Raw genomic sequence first — 21,498 nt, 5'->3', positions numbered from 1 at the left:
CCCCTTGATAGTGTTCTACTGTAGTGGTTGTTGTTATGCATGAGGTGTGATTGTGGGTTCGCAGCAAACTAGATCTGGGGCTATGGAGCAGTGCAACATGGGATACCTGTTTAGCCCAGCCAATAAGAGACTTCGTGCTAGAAAATAAAAGTAGGCCGAGTTGGAGCCGATATTCGGCTCCGAACCCGTGAGTAAGAATGTGAGGCGAGATGGACTACATACGTTATAGTGAGTACATAACTTCTTGTTTCTTTATGTGGGGAAAAAAAGAGGAGTGCTAGATTTCACCATTCAACTGAGGAATGCTAGATTCTGGTAAGTCTTCTGAAGTTAAGTCTGTCTGGAATATCTGAGCTGAACCTAATAGTGTCTGTTTTTATGGGTCTGATAGGTGAAGGGCCTCCACTGGTGAATGGAAGTTGGCCTGTTATTTTTATGATTTATTCTTAAATTTGCTATATCTTTGGGGAAAGTAAAGTATTCACTTTTGCCTTCTGGAAGAAAGACTAAACAGTGCACTGCCTTGTGTTTTGCAGCTCTGCTACAGGAACTGCATACTTTTTTTTTTAGCTGCTGCTTTTATTGTGTATACATCAGCAATACAACAATCAGTGCAATCCCCAAGCATGGTGTGCAAAGTATTTAGTGGCTACTGGCATGGCCATTAAATCTGTGTCTATGCATGTACAGTCATCTTTCACATCATTATTGACTTATTGTCTTAAAACCCCTTTCATTCATGGTTACATAAAACAACTGGTCAACCAGAGCCTACAAATAAACCATTTCTTCAGGTAACCTCTGTTTTTAATAGTGTTTTTGGAATGATCACACTTTCAGTTATTTTCGACTACTTTCCCTTTCCTTCCTTCCTTCCTTTTTGTTAAGCCTTAGAATGACATTTTTCTACCTCAGTGGCTTTTACTACCTCCTCTCTTTCATTTCCTAGCAAATCTTCCCTGTTTTGTATTATGCTACTGCATTGCCCCATGCCACATAGTCTCCACTTATTTCTATGATATTTGCTTGTCTTTCCCCTCAGTAACTATTCTTTCTGTTGTCTAAGCTCCCTCATTAATGTTATTTTCTCCCAACGCTGAACCTGCCAGTGACATCCATTTTCGTGTTATAGCTTTTTTAGAGACGGTACGGTAGCAGTACAACCATTTTCCTTTTGGATACATGGTTAACCGGCTTCCTTATTTAATTTAGTAAGTACTCTGTCTCATCTGTCTCCCAACTACTACTCAATATTTATTAACCAAATGACTCATTTCTGGTTGTAAATTGCATATATTGTGACACCCCCAAAATGTCTCTCCAGTCTCAAATACATTCTCCTGACATCACCTGCAACAGTTGACATTTCTTATTTTGGTCACTTTTAGTGATGTTTCACATATCTTCCTCCAGTGGTTATACTTAACCTTTTCTCCCATCTTGATAGTAACATCTTCTTAATGCATTCCTTTTCAGTTTCTATCAAATCCTTGTGTAGTCTACTGACAGTTCTGTTTCTTATACAGTGTTGCAGTCTTGCCTCATGTAGTATTTGAATCAATAGCAGCTTACTTTTGCCCCCCCACCACCGTTTTTATTGTTTTTTTTTTTTCTTTTATAACTCTCCAGAATGCCCAGAAGGCCAGATAGATGTATCCAGCTATTCTTATGTAGCCCATATTCATCTATGATTTCATCGGATGTCATTTTCATCTTGTTTCCTTGGTTGCTTCCAAAAAATATATTCTTGTTTTTCTGCAGCCAATTTTTAGTAATGGACTCATGCAATTTAGAAGCCCATTTCAATTTTCCAGTAAGCATTAGTTCAATCCCCCACCATTTGCCTATTTTTTATAACTCTCCCTTTTAACATGCTTTTAATTTATATTTATAAGTTCTGTAGTTATTTGTAAATGCTCATTCTGTTGTCACTTCCCAGATTACCACATTTTCACACTTTTCATCTAAAATTAAATCTTTCAAGTTGGCAGGATATGTTTTATCTTGCAAATAGTCTCCTAACCTTAGTTACATAGCTGCATAATCTGATAAATTAGGTATCACCATCCCCACCCTCGTCGCAAGGATGTGGATAGTGATGGCCACCCTCGTCACAAGGCCTAGTTAACACCTCCCATTTCACTCTGGGCCTATGTTTATCCCAGGTATATTCAGAGATAATCCTTTCAGTGTTTTCCACTTATTCCCTCCTGGAGTATACACAAATGCCTGCCCAAAATATGAGATAATAGTACTGTACACATTTGTATGGCCTGCACTCTTTGATCTGTCTCTACTTTCACCTTTCCCATTTCCTTTTTAGTTGTATTTTTCCCAGCGTTTCTGACCAGATCTCTTCTCTACTGGGGAACCATTTGTACGAGCTGCAATCCAAATTCCTTGGTATTTCATCTTACAATGTCCCCATTGGGCTGGAAAATCCTGTGCCATGCCATGAGATGAAGTGTAATTTACAGAGATGGGCTTTCTTTTCTGCTCATTAACCTTGTATCCAGTTATCTTACCAAATTGTCTTACATTTGAAAAGGCCTTTAGTCAAAAACAATAATATGTCATCTGCAAAAACTGTTAAATTCTCTGGTCCTTGCTTGCCAAACTCTTAACTCTGAAATCCTTTTTTTTTTTCCTGCAAGTGACTCCAAATGTAGGGCAAATAGCGGGCATAATGGGCACACCTGCTTGGTCCCACACCCTACCAAGATTCTCCAACTAATTCTCCCATTGACTTCTAACCTAGCACTGGTTCCAATATATACTTGCTTGAGCAGTAGCCTTAACTCCTGTGGGAATGCCTATAAATTTAGAACTTCCCAAAGAAAATCCCTATGGACTCTATCAAAGGCCTTTTTTGCATCCATTTCTACCATCAAGAGAGGTGTCTTGGTGGCTTCAGCTTCCCTCCGCATGGTGTTTACTAGTAAGGTGTCATCAAATGTTTGCCTCTACTTAATGAAGCCACATTAGCCTGGGCTGATTATCCCTGGAAGTACGTTTGCTATTCAGACCACTATATTAGATACAAAAACTTTATAATCCTGGTTTAGAATGGCAGTGGGTCTGTAGGAACCTGGATTAGTGAAATCTCTTTTTTCTTTTAGCAATGCTGAAATCACAGCTTCTTTCCAGGAAAGCGGGAATTTTTTATGTTCTAAAACCCTATTACCCTTTGAAAATGTTATGATTTCTCAGTCACCAACTCAGTACCTGCAATCCATCCCAACCTGAGGTTTTTCTTATCAACTGTGATTTCAGTTGTTCCTCTATAGCTTGCCTAGTAATGTACCTGGTTAACATATCTGCTTTTTCTCTTCATGTTTTTTTAAGATTCAGCCTTACTAAATGGTCTTTAATTTCCTGTTGCCATGTAGGCTCAACCTCCTCCTCAGTGTACAGCTCTTCATAATATCTTTTAAGAATATTCACAATCTGCTCCAGGTCTTTTGCTAATAGCTGTGTGTGGGGGTATCTTAATTGTAATATGTTCCTTTCAGTTTTATGTTGTCTTAACCTACTAGTCGAAGTTTTTTGTACTTTGGAGAGTTTACAAAATACGTCTGTGACACTGCTTTCTTCTTCTTTAAGATCTCATTATCAACCGCTTTTTTCTATTTCTCTTCTAATTCCTGCAATTAGGTCCGCTCTGCATCTGAATACCCCCCTTTACTCTTTTTTTTTTCCTCCAACTCTAATTTTTTGGAGATGACTTTTCCACATTTGACAGTTTGCTTCCCATTCTCTTTTCTCTTGCTCTTATATATTTACATTTTAATCCTGTCTTTTATTTCATTCATCCTTTCTGTTATTGTGCTAGCCTTACTAATAAACTCTTTGAAATACCCACTCAAGTTAGTCTGAATAATTTGTTGTTTCTGTTTATGCATCCACTAGATGTTTCCTGCTCTACAGTGTCTTGCAATGCCTCTATCCCCATGTGGGTCCACCTCACGTTCTATGGATGTGTGGTCTGACTATAATCCAGGATGTGTAACCATCTTCTTGACAAGTAAACATGTTCGCTGGAGATGTAAAACCTGTCCAGCCTACACTAGTGCCCATACCTATTTGTGTAGTAAGTAAATATTTTCTCTGTTGGACTGTTTAGTCCATATCCATCCAGTCAAATGTCTGTCAAAGCTGCTGTACATATTTCCCTTTGGGAATGATTTCTCTTGCTCTAGGCCTTACTTAAGTCAAATCTGTTTCTCACTTTTTTCCAATCTCCCCTCAGTACCAAAATGCCTTGGTAGAATTTGAAGATTTCATTAAAATGTGTATCATATCTTTTTTTGAAATCCTTGGTGATAAGTATATATTTACCAAAGTTATCCTTTTACTTCCCTGGTTGCCTGTTAGCAAGATATATTGGCCCCCTTTGTTGGTCAAGTTCTCTTCAACATCTAATTGGAGTCCCTGTTTGATTAAAATGAATACCCCCTCTCTTCTTCCCTTGTGTAGCTCTGCAAAAACCTCTGACCAGAGTGTTCTTTTCGTTCTCTTGTTTGTCAAGGTGCATTTCTTGTAGGATCACTATGTCAGAGTTACTTCTACTAAAATACTGAATTATCCTATCTATATTCCTGTCATCCACTAGGCCATTAACATTCTGGGACAGCATCAGCAGCTTCCCTGCCCTCTGTTTATGTTGTAGTCCTCACTAGACTTGCTCCTTGCCTTCTATTACCTCTTGTTATAACTTCTTCCTATCCTTCCCATCATAGTAGGCCTAATATTTTAGGAAATAATGGCATACGGCAGCATAAATCTTTCCTGTAACCCAAGTCATTCTTGCAACCCACACAACTGTATACAAAGCCCCTTCATGTCGTATCTAAATTATACAAGCAGCTCTGTCTTTATAGAGGATCACCCATTTTCCACCCTCTGCCTAACTTTCCTACTCTAAATTTTGTCATATTCGTCTTTCTCCAGTGTTTGCTGTCTATTTTATTTATCTCTTCTCTTCAGTCTTGCTGCCCTCCCCTTCCTTTCCTTTGTCACTTAGTTTGTTGAAACTCCCACCCTCCTTCCTTCTGTGTCTCCTCCAAATCCCCAGTGTTAATCCCCTCTTTTATTAGTATGTAGGGTGCTTTTGCCTTTGTTGTCTTTGTGACTGAATCTGTTTTGCATCAGTTTATCTCTTACACTTTTACAATTCTCTTGTTTACCCTTGCATGGCCCTTTTTGCTCACTAGCCGCTCATGTGATAGGCATACAAACTATTACTGATCAGAGCCCAATTTCCCATATAGCCACCCACCTAACCAATAGAAACAGTTGCTCAAATCACATTTATTTTTTAAAAAAAAAGAGTCAGCTTGTTAATACTTAATGCATGGTAAGTGGTGGCAAAAAGATAAATGTACCTGTTTTACACTGCTAAACTGCAGTGTCACCAGTCCTAATACCTGTTGTTTTCTTTAACAGTTACTGGGAACCATTCTGCCTATGTATACTTTGATAAATAATCCACATTGAGAAATTGCAAAAGAAGAAAGGACAATTGTGATAACAACACCTTTCTTTTGAACTGAAGGCTGTTTCAAACAGCTAGTTTTTATAATGCAGTTCATTTCAGTCTTTATTTTACCTTCATCTTACATCATACTGAACAGCTCAGAATTAACTTTCTCTAGACATCTCTTCATCCAACACGTTGAGTAATGCATATTTTGGCAGAAAAGCAGGTGTTAGTTGCAGATGGAGTCATTGTCTTCTTCCACGTCCTTGTCAACCAAATGTTCTTCATTCCTGTTTGTCAGACTTTCTCTGACTTTTCTGGTTTGCTTTGATACCACTTTCTGACGTGCCTCCATTTTTCTCTTAAGGACTGGTAATGATTTAATAGGCTATCTTTCAGTCAGTTTCCTGTCTTTTGCCTGTTTTGACTAATCCTGCTTTTTCATGGGATCTTTTCCTTTTCCCTGCTCACTGAACTGTGTATATTTGTTCAGCTCTTTGCCTATTAAGTCCAGGTTGACAAAGGATTTAGTCCCATGTGGAAAAATCAGTTTTAGTGTCACCGGGTAGACTAATTAAATTTTAAGTTTAGTTGCTTACAAATCCTGAAGTATGGAGTGAATAAACTCCTATGCAACCTTGTGGCCAGTTGGAAATCATGGTTGACGAACACCCTCTGCTGACCAGCCATTAAAGTTTTCGCCTTTTGCCATAGTCTACTTAGTAACTGTTCCTTGTAAAGGTAGTTCTGCAACTTTATTACAACAGGTCTCCGGAGTCTCTTCCCTGATCCTTTTGGAGTGTATGTTTGTGCCTGGTCCAGTAATATTTCTTCCTAGAGAAGCCTGTCCAGTTGCTAAGTAGCTCCACTGTGTATTTCAGACAGTCCTTTCCCCTTTAAGCCCTCTTTAACATTAGATATCCTTCCTTATTACTGTTGCAGTATTCCTTACTAAAGGGATATCCTATCAAGGATAGCCGGACATCTGTCCAGCATACCAAAGCCCTAGGACATTCCAGGCAGTGTATGTCAAATGCATGTCCTACATCCAGGACGTAAGTTACATAAATGACATAAGGATGCCTAATCCTCAGAATTTCTTTGACAGTCCGAACACTGCTTTTTATATTCGGTATGTTGTTTGTCACTCTTTGTCAGGTACTGAGCCTCTGACAGGTAAGTACCCTTTTGCGGGCTTCTCCTTTCTTTTTATTGGTTTACCATTTTACATGTCATCCAGAAAGGAGAAATATGAGTCTGGGAGGCAAATTCCCCATAAAGATAGACACAACTATTGCCTTTTCTGCCTAGGTGCAAACCACAATCATACTGTATGTGCCATGTGTCAGGTTTTTGTACTCATGACCCTTCATAGCCATTTATCCTCCCTTTCTTTTTACCTAGAGAACCAACCTCTGGTTTTACTAGCAAAGGGAAGCATGGCTTCTGAATCCACCCACATGGACATTCTGCCACCTCTTAAGAAGAAGTTGAAAAAATTTGTTTAGAGATTTCTGCTGTCCAGCTTCTGCTAAACATCTACATCATGCCAGACAAAGAACCTGAGGACCGTCTGATTCCCCACAAGGAAGGGTTGGACATGTTTGAGAAACTTATTCACAATTATAGTAAGCAACATATAGTGAAGAAAAGACTTTTTATCGACATGATTGAAATGGTGCTCAACAACAACTACTTCTATATCGAGGGTGATTTTTACAAGCAGGTGACTGGTGTAGCAATGGGGGCCAGATGTGCCCCCATTTATGCAAATTTAGTTTTGGCACAGTGGGAGAAGGAAATAGTTTCTCCTTCTACATTTTGGACAAAGGTATTGTTTTATGTGAGGTACCTAGACGACATATTGGTATTTTGGAAAGGGACAAAGAACGAATTTACAGATTTTATGAACTACCTCAACACTTCAACAAGTTTTTTGAGATTTACAACAAAAATACATGAGGAGATTTGTGACTATCTGGATATAAAGTTATATCGTAAGGACAACATAGTAGAATCTAACATTCATCGTAAAGAGACATATTCCAATTCATATCTACATTATACCAGTTGTCATCCACAATTCCAGAAAAAGAATTTGGTGAAAGGCCAAATGATAAGGTTATCACGAATCATCAGTGAGGACACAAATTTTATAAAGGAATTAAAAATTATAGAAGAGATGTTCATTGACAGGGGTTATCCTTTGGACTTCACCAATAAAATTAAAGATGAAGTGGTAAACAAAAGAAAGAACATTTTTAGACCTATTATTAAATATGGGTTAGTGAAAGACACTAATAGTAACAAAACTACAGACAAAGTGGTAACGTACAACGATAGATTTATATTACCATATAATCAAATATCCAACACCATAACGAGGGTATTACAAGATACGTGGACATGTATTTTTTCTAACAACCCAGAAATTATAGAAACCATTGGTGATAACCCCAAGATCACCTACAGTAGAGGAAAGAACTTAAAGGGAATTTTTGAAGGTAGTGAACATACTAAACCATTTTGTACATCAAAAATGAGTAAATGTGGGTTATGCAGAAGTTGCAAATTTATTAACGATGGTCCTTACACTATGGTTCAAGGATATGATAGGTCAATTCAATGTCCCGGTTATGTCAATTGTAATACTAAGAGAGTTATCTATTTAGCAACATGTATTTCCTGTGCAGCTTATTATGTGGGAAAAACAAATAGAAGGCTAAAAGATCGGATATTAGAACATAACAGGGACATTAGGAACAAAAGGACAACAAATGCTCTATATGTCCACAGTATTAAATGTGAACAATTCAAGAGATTTGTGTTTTTTGTTATAGATCATATTCCCAATCAATATGAAAAGGGAGGTGACCTTGACAACCCACTACTGACTAAGGAGTGTTTATGGCAACTTAGGTTGAATGCAGACATAACACCTGGTCTGAATGATTCTATTTCTATTTCAAGTATTTTAAAATGGAAATCTCTTTATGTATAATGTAATACACCAAGTGTATTTTCCTATACACAAATGGGTTGACTATGTAAAAGAGCTATCAACAAATATAATTATTAACACTTTAAAATGTTTAAGTTATAGAGTTAGAATTGGATAAGATAAATTTATTTTATACACATATTTTATTTCATAATTATTTACATGCTTTTATTAATATGTAGCATTTATCAAGTTTTTTATACATATGATAGGTCCGAACTGGAATATACACACTACATTATATATACATTCTATATGTTATATTTTATATTTTATACTTTATATTTAAATTTTACATACAAGTATAAAAAAATTTTTATTCATATTTAACACATACATCCAAATTTTATACAGTTTATTACAATTTATTACAACTTTTTATTGTGTAAAATTTACTTAAGTAATATTTATGTATTTATATATGTATATAGGTTCAACAGGTTTTAAAACATTTTAAATAATTTAAATAAAACAATTTAATAAAACAATTCAAACAAAATATTTATTTACATTTCTATATATATTTTTGTTTGTTTTTATTTAACTATTTAATTAATAACACATCTTATAACTTGTTAGATATGTATATATTATATGCACAATTGTTAGCAGAAGCATATAATTTTTAGGAATTGTAATATTTATAAGTATTTATAAGTGTTTACAGATATGTTTTAAGGTTGTGTGACAGATATAAACATTTAGTGAAGACTCTATTTATTCATTCATCTAACTAATTAATTTATTCACAAATTGTTATGTTGATTAGAGCAATTAGCGCGATAGCTAACTATTTAAACTGCAGCACAGTAAAACAGTTTTTGTACTCTGAAGATGCCCTATTAACAGAGGGTGAAAGCGCTTAGTACACCAGCATTTTCATTTTTAAATTTTATGTTTCTATGTACTTTGTTTCGTTGGAGTGTCGTGTTATAACAGATGAATAAAGTGGACTTTCTAACTTCACGGAGCCTGTTCCAAGTTTTTACTGGTTTTTGTATACTTTCAAGTTACATTTCGTGGTAAACCAAAAATAGTTGTGTTGACTCCCTTTTAGCTCAGGCAGCATCAGTTCTCTTTTCTTATGTTATTGGCCAAAGGCAGCTACCACAAGCTTCCTCACAAACTGGACCTACATACAGAAGACAGGCAAAATTTGACACATCCCAATATCAAATATCTTCAACCAACTGCCTGGGTGATTCCATTCTAATTACTTTTAGGCATCTCTTTTCAGAAGATCTGCAACAGGTACTAAAGGAGGCAAAAAAACCTGCCTTCAGGAAATCTTATATTGCAAGTCGAATACATTTTATTTATTTATTTATTTATTTTATTTACATTTGTTGACCGGGAGTGTCCGACTGGACGTAGGTCCATTTTCAGCGGAGACCCGGGGAGAAAAGCTCCACAGTTAAAATAAACAGACAGTAGTTACATTGGATTACATAGCAATTAACAATTTAACATAGCAATTACTTACTACATATTTACAGATGAAGAACATAGTACATCAGTAGACAACTAGAATCTTTATCTTTGAAGTACATAACAGACATTCACAAATGTTACAATAAGAAGTTCCTGCATAATAAGTACTAGGCTTATGAGCATCTGAGCTTGCTATAATCAAGGTAGTTAGTGGAGTGGAAAGAAAGGTAGTGGTTGGATGGGGTGGGTGATATTAGAGTGGGAGCTGCAAGGACATAGCCAGCATGTTTTTAGGAGCGCTTTTAGTAAAGTTTTGAAGTGGGTGCATGATGGTACGGAGGTAATTGTGGGTGGAAGGGAGTTCCATAATTTGGCTGTGGTGCAAGAGAATAGTGCTTCACCAGCAGAGTTATTGGCTTTAGTGATCTGCAAGTGATTTTTATTGCTAGATCTTAGTGGTCTGGTGGTGCGATAGGGTTGGAGTAGATTTTGGAGGGATGGGACATTTAGTGGATGGTTTACTAGTTTGTGGGCGAGTGAGAGTTGATACCACTGAAGGAGGTTTTCTAATTGGTGCCTAGCTAATAACAAGTGTCCCATCAAGGATTGTGTACCACTGGTGCTCAAATATTTGTGTGAGCTACTAGCCTTTGGCCTCTCTTACTCCTCTGTCAAGTTATATCTTTCAGCCATTACAGCATGTCTGGCCATTGATATTCTACAGGCTTCTATGTTTTTGGTAAAACAGTTTCTTAAAGGAGTTCATACATGAGATCTCCTCATAAAAAGGTTGCTCGTTCCTGGGATCTTATCTTTGGGCTGGACATCAAGGAAAGTTAGTTCATTACACAGAAAATTGTTCTTCTCATTGCTGTGACCTCTGCAACAAGAGTATCTGAATTGCAAGCTCTCATGATGGGTGAGCCCTATCTAGATGTTCTTCGTGTTTCACTGTTGCAGTCATTACATTTGGGTAATCCTGCTGGCAGGTTGCCCTCAGTCGGCCTGAATTTCAAAGTCTCGGGTCCTGCATCGGCTGCTGTCGCCCCTTCCCCTGATGTCAGGTCATCAGGGATATAAAAGAAGCAGCCGACGCCATTTTCTTCAGTCTTTCTTGCCACGCAGTGCCCGAAGCAGAAGCAGTTCTCAAGTGCCGGTCGGCTGACTCCTGAAGTTTTCGTGTTCGAATTTCAGATATGAAGCCTTCAATAAAGCTAAGTACCCCGTTGGGGAAACTTTTTTCTTGCTCCAGACCGATGTCAGAAAAAGTAAATAATTGTATTTCTTCTGGAAAACAAACACCTCATAAGGACTTTCATTCTTACTGTATTCCTTGCCTAGGCCCTGATCACATTATTTTTGGTTGTCGGTTTTGTGCTAGATTTAACCAACGCACTATTAAGCGTCAGTATGATTTTGCTTTAAACTATTTTGGATGCCGGTTTAATTATCCAGCAATGTCGTCGGATAGCCTTCCGACTACCGGAGTTCACAAAAAATGCAAAGTAAAGGAGAGAGATAAACAACCGAGGTCCAAAACCGATGACAAAGCTTCTCCTAAGCCAGTCGCCGGTTCGCTGGTTCTCAATGAGGCACTTTCGCAGTCCCTGACGCCCGCTACTTTAGAGTCGCAGGCCGCTACCGACTCCCATGTGGAGTCAGCCATGCCGCTGGAAACTCAAGGTATTGGAGCCTCGGATTCTATTCCCTCAGATGGGTCCAGAGCCACTGAGCAGGCACCGGCTTCTGAGGATGTATTCAGACCTAAACATCTTTACATTAAACCGACTTCAGCTTCAAAGGCAAAGACTAAAGCACCTTCTAAAGCAAAGAAACAAACTCAAGAGCCACGTGGACAAGCCTCTATGCCCAAAAAACAGATGCTCAAAATGGCCGAAGACTTGATTACCTTGATCAGGGGTTCCCATCCCCCTCCTGATAAGAGGCCTAGGCAAGAGACTGACTATGAATCTTCAAATCAGGTTTCTATTTCCTCTGATTCTTCTTCTGATCAGAAATATTCTCTTCCCCCCTATGAGGATTCTGATGCTGAAGAATCTATACCTTCAGCTTCTCCTCCAGAGGACTATTCTTTTGGGGAAACCTTGCATACCATGAGGGAGCATTTCCATTGGGAGAGCCAAGATTTTTCAGAATCTTATAAGAGGCTCAGGGATTTCCTTTTACTACCTCAACACAGGCCTCTAGCCATTCCACCTGTGTTAGACATTGTAGATGATGTGTTTTCGGAGTCTAGTCTTACCCCTGACTCCTTACCTCCAGCTCCTGTTAAGCCTGACAGATATTACAGGGTTCCTGACTCTCATAAATTCCTTTTTAAAAACCCTTCTGCAGACCCAGAAACTATTTCACAGGGTCCCATAGGAGTTAAGGCTTCCGCTGCAAAAAACCCTACCCCCTCTGACAGAGATTCTAGGGCACTGTATAGGTGGGGAAAAAAGGTTTACACATCTGCTACCTTGGCTATAAGGGCCTTAAACTGTCAGTTCCATATGCTCAAATATCAGCAACATGTCATGGCATTGCTTAAACAGAAAATGTTGTTAAACTCTGAATGTGCAGAAAACAAGGAAGTGCAGTATTTAGTGCATGCAGCTGAACAAGTTGCAAAGCATACTTTGCAATGTGGTTTTGATTCTTTGGAGGCCTCCTGCTGGGCCGCAATTACGGGTTCTGTAATTAGGAGGCATGCTCGGTTAAAGGAACAAATTCTGCCTGATCATGTCAAAGTTAAATTATTAGATGCACCTTTACAGCATGATACTTTGTTTGGTATTAAGGCAGAAGAGGTGTTAAAGAAAATGGAGGTCAAACCTAAATCTATGCAAACTGTCAAAGATTTTTTAGAAGTACAGCCACCTAGGTTTAGTAGACACTAGCCTACAAAGAATTGGTCCTTTCCTGTGTCAGACAGACCTCAAAGGGGCAGATCCAGACGCCCCAGAGGCAGATCCCAGGTGCAAGGTTCGTACAGGTCAAAGCAATGGGGTGCTCCTACCTCCAAAGTTGGAGAAGACAAATCACAACCATACAGGAAACAGTCCCAATGACTTCCCCCTGCCTGCAGCAGGCACTTATCTCCTGGCAGCACCCTTAGGGGGAAAATTAGCACTTTTTTCTCAAAATTGGCACATTATAACCCAGGACAAGTGGGTTCTAAATATAGTGCCACAAGGCTACAAGTTCCATTTCCATACCCTGCCAAAGGCAAGCGACTGGTAAGATCTGCCAAAAAATCAATGGGCAGAGGCACAAAAACAGGTGTCATCCCTCATGGACATGGGGGCCATTCAACAAGTACCAGAGCAAGAGCAGGGACACGGATTTTACTCAAGACTGTTCTTGGTACCCAGAAAGGACAAAGCCTAGATACCAGTACTGGACCTATCTATTCTGAACCCATTCCTGGATATACAAAAATTCAAAATGTTGACTTTACAGCAGCTTCTGCCCATGCTGGGCAAGAACACTTGGCTTGTGACTTTAGACCTAAAAGAGGCATACCTGCATGTCCCAATCAGACAATCATGCAGAAGATACCTCAGATTCAAGGATGGCTCAATGCATTACCAATTCTATGCACTGCCCTTTGGCTTATCTACTGTGCCCACAGTCTTTACAAAGTGCCTGGCACCAGTAATTGCATTCTGCAGACAAAGAGGAATACAAATATATCCTTACTTGGACAATTGTCTAATTCAAACAGAGAACAAAGACATTCTTCTACAGCATCAGGCATTTGTGAAAAGACTTCTAACATGCCTAGGGTACACAGTCAACGAAAAGAAATCAAAACTAGTACCCTCTCAAGAGATAATATTCCTGGGTGCAAGCTTAAATACAACTGCCCAGATGGCTTATCTCACGCCAGACAAACAAAGGCAACTGACTACCTATTTCAAAATGTTGGCAACAAAGGCCCAGTTATCTGCAAGAAAAATTCTGCAGGCTTTGGGCTTCATGGCATCCTGCATTCTACTAATTTCATATGCATCCTGCATCCTACTAATTTCATATGCAAGACTGCATATGAGGAAACTTCAATGGTACCTAAAACGTGTTTGGACTCTACACTACCACAGCTTGGAAACAATGATTACTCTCATTCCCTGCCTGCAACAGGAGTTTCGATGGTGGGCGAAGGCTTGTCACCAGAACAAGGGACAGCCATTTACATTACCCCCAGTCAGGCAGACACTAACAACGGATGCATCAGATTATGCCTGGGGGGCCCACATGGCAGGAAGATGCATTCAGGGCACATGGTCCTCAAACCAAATGCATTTACATATCAATCAAAAAGAGATGCTAGCTGTTCAGAATGCTCTGACAGCCTTCAAGGACCTATTTCATCCGGGGCAACTACTGATAAAGACAGACAACGCCATGGTCATGTGGTATATAAACAAGCAGGGGGGCACACATTCTTACCCCCTTTGCAGACTAGCCATGACTTTGTGGGACACAGCATTGACTTACCAAGTACATCTGCAGGCACAATTCCTGCCAGGAAAGGAAAATACTCTGGCAGACGAACCAAGCAGAAACCTCATGGATCCCCTCAAGTGGCAGCTGGATCCACAAGTCTTCAGCATGACAACACGGAAATGGGGATGCCCGGACATAGATCTGTTTGCCTCCCCTCACAACTACCAACTAAAAAGATTCTGCACAAGGACTTATCATAGACAAGCATGGAAAGTGGATGGTCTATCTTTCAGCTGGAAAAAACTATCAGTATATGCCTTTCCTCCACTGCCTGTCCTCCCCAAGGTACTCCTAAAGGTCAGACAGGAGAGGCCAAAGATGATACTGATTGCCCCAGACTGGCCCTGCCAGTACTAGTAGCCAGTCCTAAGGAACTTGTCTCAATGCCCAGCTTGGGCCTTACCTCAAATACCCCATCTACTATCCCAGCAAAACAATCAGATCCTGCACAGCCAGCTCAGGACTTTAAACCTAGCAGCATGGCGGATAATGTAATCATACAAAACACACCTCTCAGTAAAGCTGTGATGGATGTCATTTTGGAAGCCAGAAGGCCTAGTACTAGAAAATCTTATGCTGGAAAATGGAAGAGATTCTGTGCTTGGAACCAGGCACAAGGAACTGATACAGCTGTACCAAATATTCCTCAGATTTTACAATACTTAACTGAGATGCTGGACAAAGGCCTATCTTTTTCATCCATTAAAATTCATGCCTCTGCCATTTCGGCTCATTACAATACAGAGCCACCAATCTTTTCTCATCCTTTATTAAAGCAGTACCTCAGAGGAGCCAAAAATGTATGGCCTCCAAGGAGATCACCAATACCTGCATGGGACCTCAACTATGTCTTGGAAAAACTCACCCTGCCTCCTTCTGAGCCAGCTGCTACTGCTGATATAAAGTTTTTATCTTGGAAAACAGCTCTGCTCCTAGCAATAACTTCTGCAAGATGAGTTTCAGAGCTACAGGCACTCATGGCTGTGGAACCTTTTATCATCTTTTATCTAGACAGGGTTTCCCTGAGGACAAACCCAACATTTATGCCTAAGGTGGTGTCCAGTGTGGCTCTTAACCAGACTATTCATCTGCCAACTTTTTATCCAAACCCACAGAACAAGGGGAAGAGAATTCTGCATTCATTGGACGTACACAGACAACTTAGATTCTACTTGGACAGAACCAAAGTTTTCAGGAAGACAGAGCAATTACTAGTGGCATATGCTGCAGGATCACAAGGAAAGGCTATCTCAAAGCAGACCATTTCAAAGTGGATAGGCGACTGCATTCGTTTCTGCTATTTTCACCATGGCAAGCCAGTGCCAAGGGGCATTTAGGCCACATTCAACTAGAGCTGCAGCCACTTCAGCAGCCTTTCTCAGGGGACTACCAACCAAAGACATTTTAGAGGCTGCTACTTGGAGTTCAGTGCACACCTTTACAAAGCACTATCATCTGCCACTTTACTCTAAATCCAGGGCAGGCTTCGCCACTGCAGTTCTACAGAGCCTCATAGCCGCTTCTACTGCTGTTTAGCTCCAGCCTCCCAACCATAGCTTTGGGACTCTACCCAAATGTAATGACTGCAACAGTGAAACACGAAGAACATAGTACAGTTGTGTACACTTACCATAAATGTAGATGTTCGAATGTATTCACTGTTGCAGTCCAGGTTACTCACCCGCCAACCCCCTTTTTCTGCTGGAACTTATCTTTCCTTTTCTGATTTATACTACCTATGTGGTGTATTTGCTTGTAGATGAAGGTAAAGTTTATATTGGTTCCTGTATTTTTATATATATATATATATATATATATATATATATATATATATATAAATTTTGGCTACCCTTTCAGGGGGCACCTGACAGCTGAGGCAAGAAAAACTGAAGAAAATGGCATCGGCTGCTTCTTTTATACCCCTGACGACCTGATGTCAGGGAAGGGGTGACAGCAGCAAACGCAGGACCCGAGACTTTGAAATTCAGGCCGACTGAGGGCAACCTGCCAGCAGGATTACCCAAATGTAATGACTGCAACAGTGAATACACTCGAACATCTACATTTATGGTAAGTGTACACAACTGTACTTTTTCCACAGAGATGAGATCTCCTTAGGAACAAATCTCTCATTCGTACCCATGGTTGTTTGAGTTCACTTTGAGTCAAGTCATCAAGCTCCCTGTGTTCTATCCAGATCCTCAGAACTAGGGAGAATGGTTTCTCCATACTCTGGATGTGCAAAATGAGCCCAGGTACTTTGTTGACAGAACCAAGTACTTTAGAAAAGCTGATCAGCTGTTTGTTTCTTACGTTGGCACTAAGATAAATGAATTGGAAGTGAGATCTTTAGAAAAGGGTAGGAGCAAATTACATAGAAAATGGGAATTGTGGGAACAATACATGCAGAATAATGTTTTGAAGGAGGAATGAGGTATAAGGGAAGCCAGGAATTGAATGAGCTAGGTAATATTTGACTTACAGTGACAGGTATATTATAATTGATGTATAATGTCTGCAACTGAAGATAGATCAATATGGTTTGTTTTCATTTGTGTAACTGTGTAATTGTCTTTGCCATAAGTGATAATAAAGACGTTTCTTGTTTAAAAAAAAAAAGAAAGGACAACCCTTGTCTCAACAGACTATTTCCAGATGGTTGTCCTCTGCTGTTGCATTTTGTTATACCCAATATGTGAAACGAGATCCAGGCAGTATCAAGGCTGACCTGACGTACTAGGGGCTTGTCTTTGATGGCATATTGTATTCTGGAACCAGCTACAGTGTCCCCTGTACAAACCTTTAGAAAGCATTATAAACTGGTTTCTGTTCTAGATCTGGGACATGCTTGGATAGGACCATTCTCCAGGGACTTCTGGACCCATATCCTTCTCCCAGGTTGAATAGGCTTTAGTAATCAACCTACTTAGCCTAAAGGTTACTGCAGGCAGTGGGTATGATGACCATAGTGCAGTTGTGTTAGTTGCACTTACCCATGACAGTAGATGGTCAGTTTCCTCACTGCACACCTAGCCTTCATACCTAGCCCCTCCTGTTTTCTATATGTCGTTACTTGTTGGGATATAAATTTGTTGGTTATTTATTGCTTTTGTAGTCTCGGATGAGTATGTTTCTTTACTTTTTGGCAAGAAAGTCCTGAGGATATTTACTCTGACATCTGCATCCTAGTCAGTATTCAGAGTAAAAGTGTGGGAGGGAGCCTAAGCTTTTGTAAGCTGGCTAGCTGTTGCATCTTGGATAAGATGCAACCCATATAACCTAAAGCTACTACTGCAGTGAGACATTCAAACACGTTCATACTTCTCAAATGTACAGATTTAGCAGAATTTCCAGATTTTTGCCTAATATTTTTGGTCTGTTCCTCATAAAATATGTGGTTTTCTGGCAAATCACCGAGGATTGAAGTCACTGAATAATGACATACATTTGAGTTTGAGACTTCATATCCTTTAGAAAATGCTTGCTAACACAAACCCTGTTATTCTAGCAACTTTCTAGGTTTAAAAGAGCAATATTTTAAATCTTCCCCTATTTGGGGGCTTCCCTCTATTGTTTTAGTCTTTGTTTAGATTTCTTGTACCAAGATGTTGAAATATGTGGTATACTTTTACAGGTAAGTGCAGCTTACTCAACTGTATTTTATAACATTTATTTATGTAAATCAGCCTTTTTTATAATTATGTTTACCAAGTAGAATATTTGTATGGCTAGCATCTATTTGAAAATCAGTGGCCAGAGTTTACATCAGTTATTCCAGTCCTACCTCAGATTCATAAGTGAGGCAGTGCCATTAGTAGCATCTTTTTATGACCATTGATTTTGTTTTGTTTGTTTTTTTTTTTTTTTTTTTAAACTTCAACCCACACTGATTATATTTTAATTGCCTTTTTCAGATGCCGAACTTTGTCAGGTTCACCCAGACCAAAGAATTTCAAGAAGATTCATTTTATCAAGAACATGAAGCAACATGACACCAAGAATGGAAGGTATGGCTTCAGAAAGTACTTTGAACAGCCTGTTCCCCTAAGCAAAGCATAGTGTGCCATCCTGGATAATAAACTAACACAGGTGGATGGTATGTCAAGTTACAGAGAGAAACTACAGATGCAGAAAGTATGATCGTGTAGAAGAGTTATAAAAACAGAGGCTGCAGTAAGGTCTTAAGTATATTATTATCTGTTGCTTTTTACCATCGCAACACTTTTGATGAAGTTTGACCCAAAATAAGGAAGTTAACAGTTAGAAATGCTATATTTAGGGGCTCTGGGTTTAAATTGCTTTTATTTCAGCTTTCAATAGTGACAACTCTGCTGACATGTCAAGGTCACATGACTGTCCATATTCTTCAGATTGTTAGTTCCTGTCTATGTTAGAAGTTCAAGAATTACTACCTTAGACTAGCTTTCTCAGTGCTGCTAAATCATAATTTGAGGGGAAGATATGGTAAGTATTAAAGTGTCTTAATGTGATCTTTAAAGTCAGGAAGGCAGTATCTTCTAAAGAAGAAATTACAAATGACAAGATAGTAAAATTTGAAAATAATGGGTGTTGATCGTCGGGGTATGTGTGTGGAAGAGATTTTGCTGAGTGAATTTTGAATGCTGGTGTATTTAGTAGACATGATAATTCAAGGTGATATGGGACAAAAAGCTGTACTGAAATGAGGACTGGGTTGAATACAGTGGAGTGGGTTAAATGTGCTAAGCAGTCCTTGAATGCTGTCATTTTTTTAAATACATTTTCTTTAGCAGACCATACGGAATTCAGGTACCGATTCAGTGTATGGTTAAAACTATATATTATTTCAAGGAATCTTCTGCAGCAAGTGATAGGTGTTATGCTCATCTGTTTATTCACCGCTTGCAAGATCTTTTTCCTTATTTCCAGCATTGCTGTGTTCTCTCCATTCACCTGTGTCAGCATTTAGACAATGTTTGGGTATTTGGGTACAATCCACCCACTCTCTCACCAGTTATAACATAGTGTAAAATGATGTAATGTACCTGAAAGATAATCAAAACACTCATTCCTCACAAAGTCACATCTTTAACTCATTGACACCTATGTGGTGTGGAATGTCACACCTATAGCAGCCTACACACAACTTGCACTCCAAAACGTTTTCTGAAAATTAAATTTAAAAAGCATAAGATAAAGAAATATAAATATTTTGTGAAAAGTAAAAGCTGTTAAACCTGTACAAATAATAATGTTATCAGAAGTATCATTTATAGTCATAGTGAGTGCATTCATAATCTTTTCAACAAATGCTGTAACATATTGTAATGCACAGAAACCCTAAATTATATTTTTTCTAAACTTTCACAAATGTTCATATCCTGAAAACTATGCAATGTAGACATATATTGTTAGAACATTTTTGTTAACCAGACATGAGCATTCATGTAACAAAACATATACCTTTATAAGTGCATGTTTATTGAGATATTTACAGAAATATGAAGACATAAGATCTGATGTTGCCCTTTTCATTCATTACTCAACTGATGGGTTTGGATCAGATACTCTGATCCAACTCAGCCACTTTTGCCAGATCATCAGATCCAAGAACTCTCAAGCGCCTCCCTTTACCCACAATGCCCCGCCAACCTAACGTAACTCAGATCTCCGATCTCATTTGCCCCCTTTACCTTTAGATGCAGATTCCTTTGCTCTCAAGTGTTTTATTGGAGTTATTCCAGTTTTCATAGCCTGTTTAGTTGTGAGTTATTTTATTTTTCTAACCTTTATATTTTACTGTTGTCTTCCTCCCTCCCATATTCTTTGAGCTGAATATAGCTGTTGTCTGCTCCTTTTTGGCTATCATTTTTCTGCAACCTTTCTAGTACCTTTTTTGGTATTCCTTCTTTACTCTTTGGAGCATTTTCCATAACATTGTTGGTAGTTTTTTCTCTTTTTTTGTCCTTTCTATCTTTCTTCTATTTAAAAAAAAAAAAAAAAGTGTCTATCATTAGAGTTTGTTAGAAATATTTTCTATAGTGACCTACCTCAGTATTGTTTCTATTGTGTTTTATCATGGCTAAAAAGCTTACGGGATTTAAAAAAGTAAGTACTTGTGGACATAAGCTTCCCAACTCCAATGCCCACAAGAAATGGGTGTACTGTCTGTGTCTCACTCATCTAGAAGCGGACTGCTCAATCTGCTCTGGCTTTACTTCCAGGGCTTTAACCAATAGAAGAAAGAGGCCTTCTTCCATCTGCCTCTATTACTTCAGTTGCTGGGGCTCAAACCCTACCTAATACAAGTAGGTTGGAGTCAGTGCCAAAGGAAAAAGAGTCCTGTAAGAGGTCTCCTGATTGTTAAATGGCACCTCCTACTAAAGTGCATAAGAAGTGGGAGCTGTCTGTTCTTGGATCCAACTGTTTTTGAAATGTAGGTCACCACGGACCCCCCCCCCTTCAGATCCAGTGTCGTCTAGGCCCCCTTCTCCTTTCTTGGAGGGATCTCCACTAAGACACTCCATAAGTCCTTCCACCACATCATCGCTTAGGTCTTCCAGAAGCCTTTCGGAAGCTGATGTGGATAGGATGATGAAGTTCCTCAGGGCAGAGATTCAAATGGAGGTGCTCCTGGCTCCGACTCCCACTAGGTCTGTGAGCCATCCTTTATCCACTTCTCCCCTGATATCTCCTTGTCTGATCCAACCCACTGTTTAGGAACCCTTGGATCCAAGATCTCTGAGGGTATCTTCATCAGACTCAAAGACAATCTGTCATTCGACTCTGATGGTTCCCCTGAGCCGAATGGCTCTGAGCCATTTAAAGCCAGAAGACTGTCAGAGCCGAAGTATCAGTGCCGGATCCAGCGGGTTGGAGTTGACTCCAGAACTGTCTGACCCATCAGCATTAGATAGCTTGGGTTTGACTTCCTCATTGGGTGGAGTGCTGATGGGGCTGCAGGAGCCAGCAGTTTGAGAGATTCCGGCTCTGGTGTCATTCTGCCTTTGAGGTTGTGGAGAGGGCTTTCTCCTTGGCTAGAGAAGAGACATCCCTGCTCCCCTCGGATCAGATGACTGTGTCTCATCTGTTTCTTTGC

At 39.3% G+C, this 21,498-nt stretch overlaps 1 protein-coding gene across 1 annotated transcript in view; it reads left to right on the top strand.

Annotated features, from left to right (window-relative positions):
* CABLES1 (Cdk5 and Abl enzyme substrate 1) overlaps positions 1-21,498 on the top strand; it is a 1,875,674-nt gene that overhangs the window by 664,727 nt on the left and 1,189,449 nt on the right. Inside the window, exon 3 of the mRNA XM_044065364.1 lies at positions 18,335-18,427. Within this exon, the coding sequence (XP_043921299.1) occupies positions 18,335-18,427 (93 nt within the window). The remainder of the gene's footprint in view (positions 1-18,334; positions 18,428-21,498) is intronic.

This window comes from Protopterus annectens, chromosome 3.part0 (genome assembly GCF_019279795.1).
Source record: "Protopterus annectens isolate FY-2018-M chromosome 3.part0, PAN1.0, whole genome shotgun sequence".
NCBI classification, from domain to species: Eukaryota; Metazoa; Chordata; order Ceratodontiformes; family Protopteridae; genus Protopterus; species Protopterus annectens.
The sequence above is the reverse complement of the archived record's forward strand: the minus strand, read 5'-3'. Positions and strand labels throughout refer to the sequence as shown.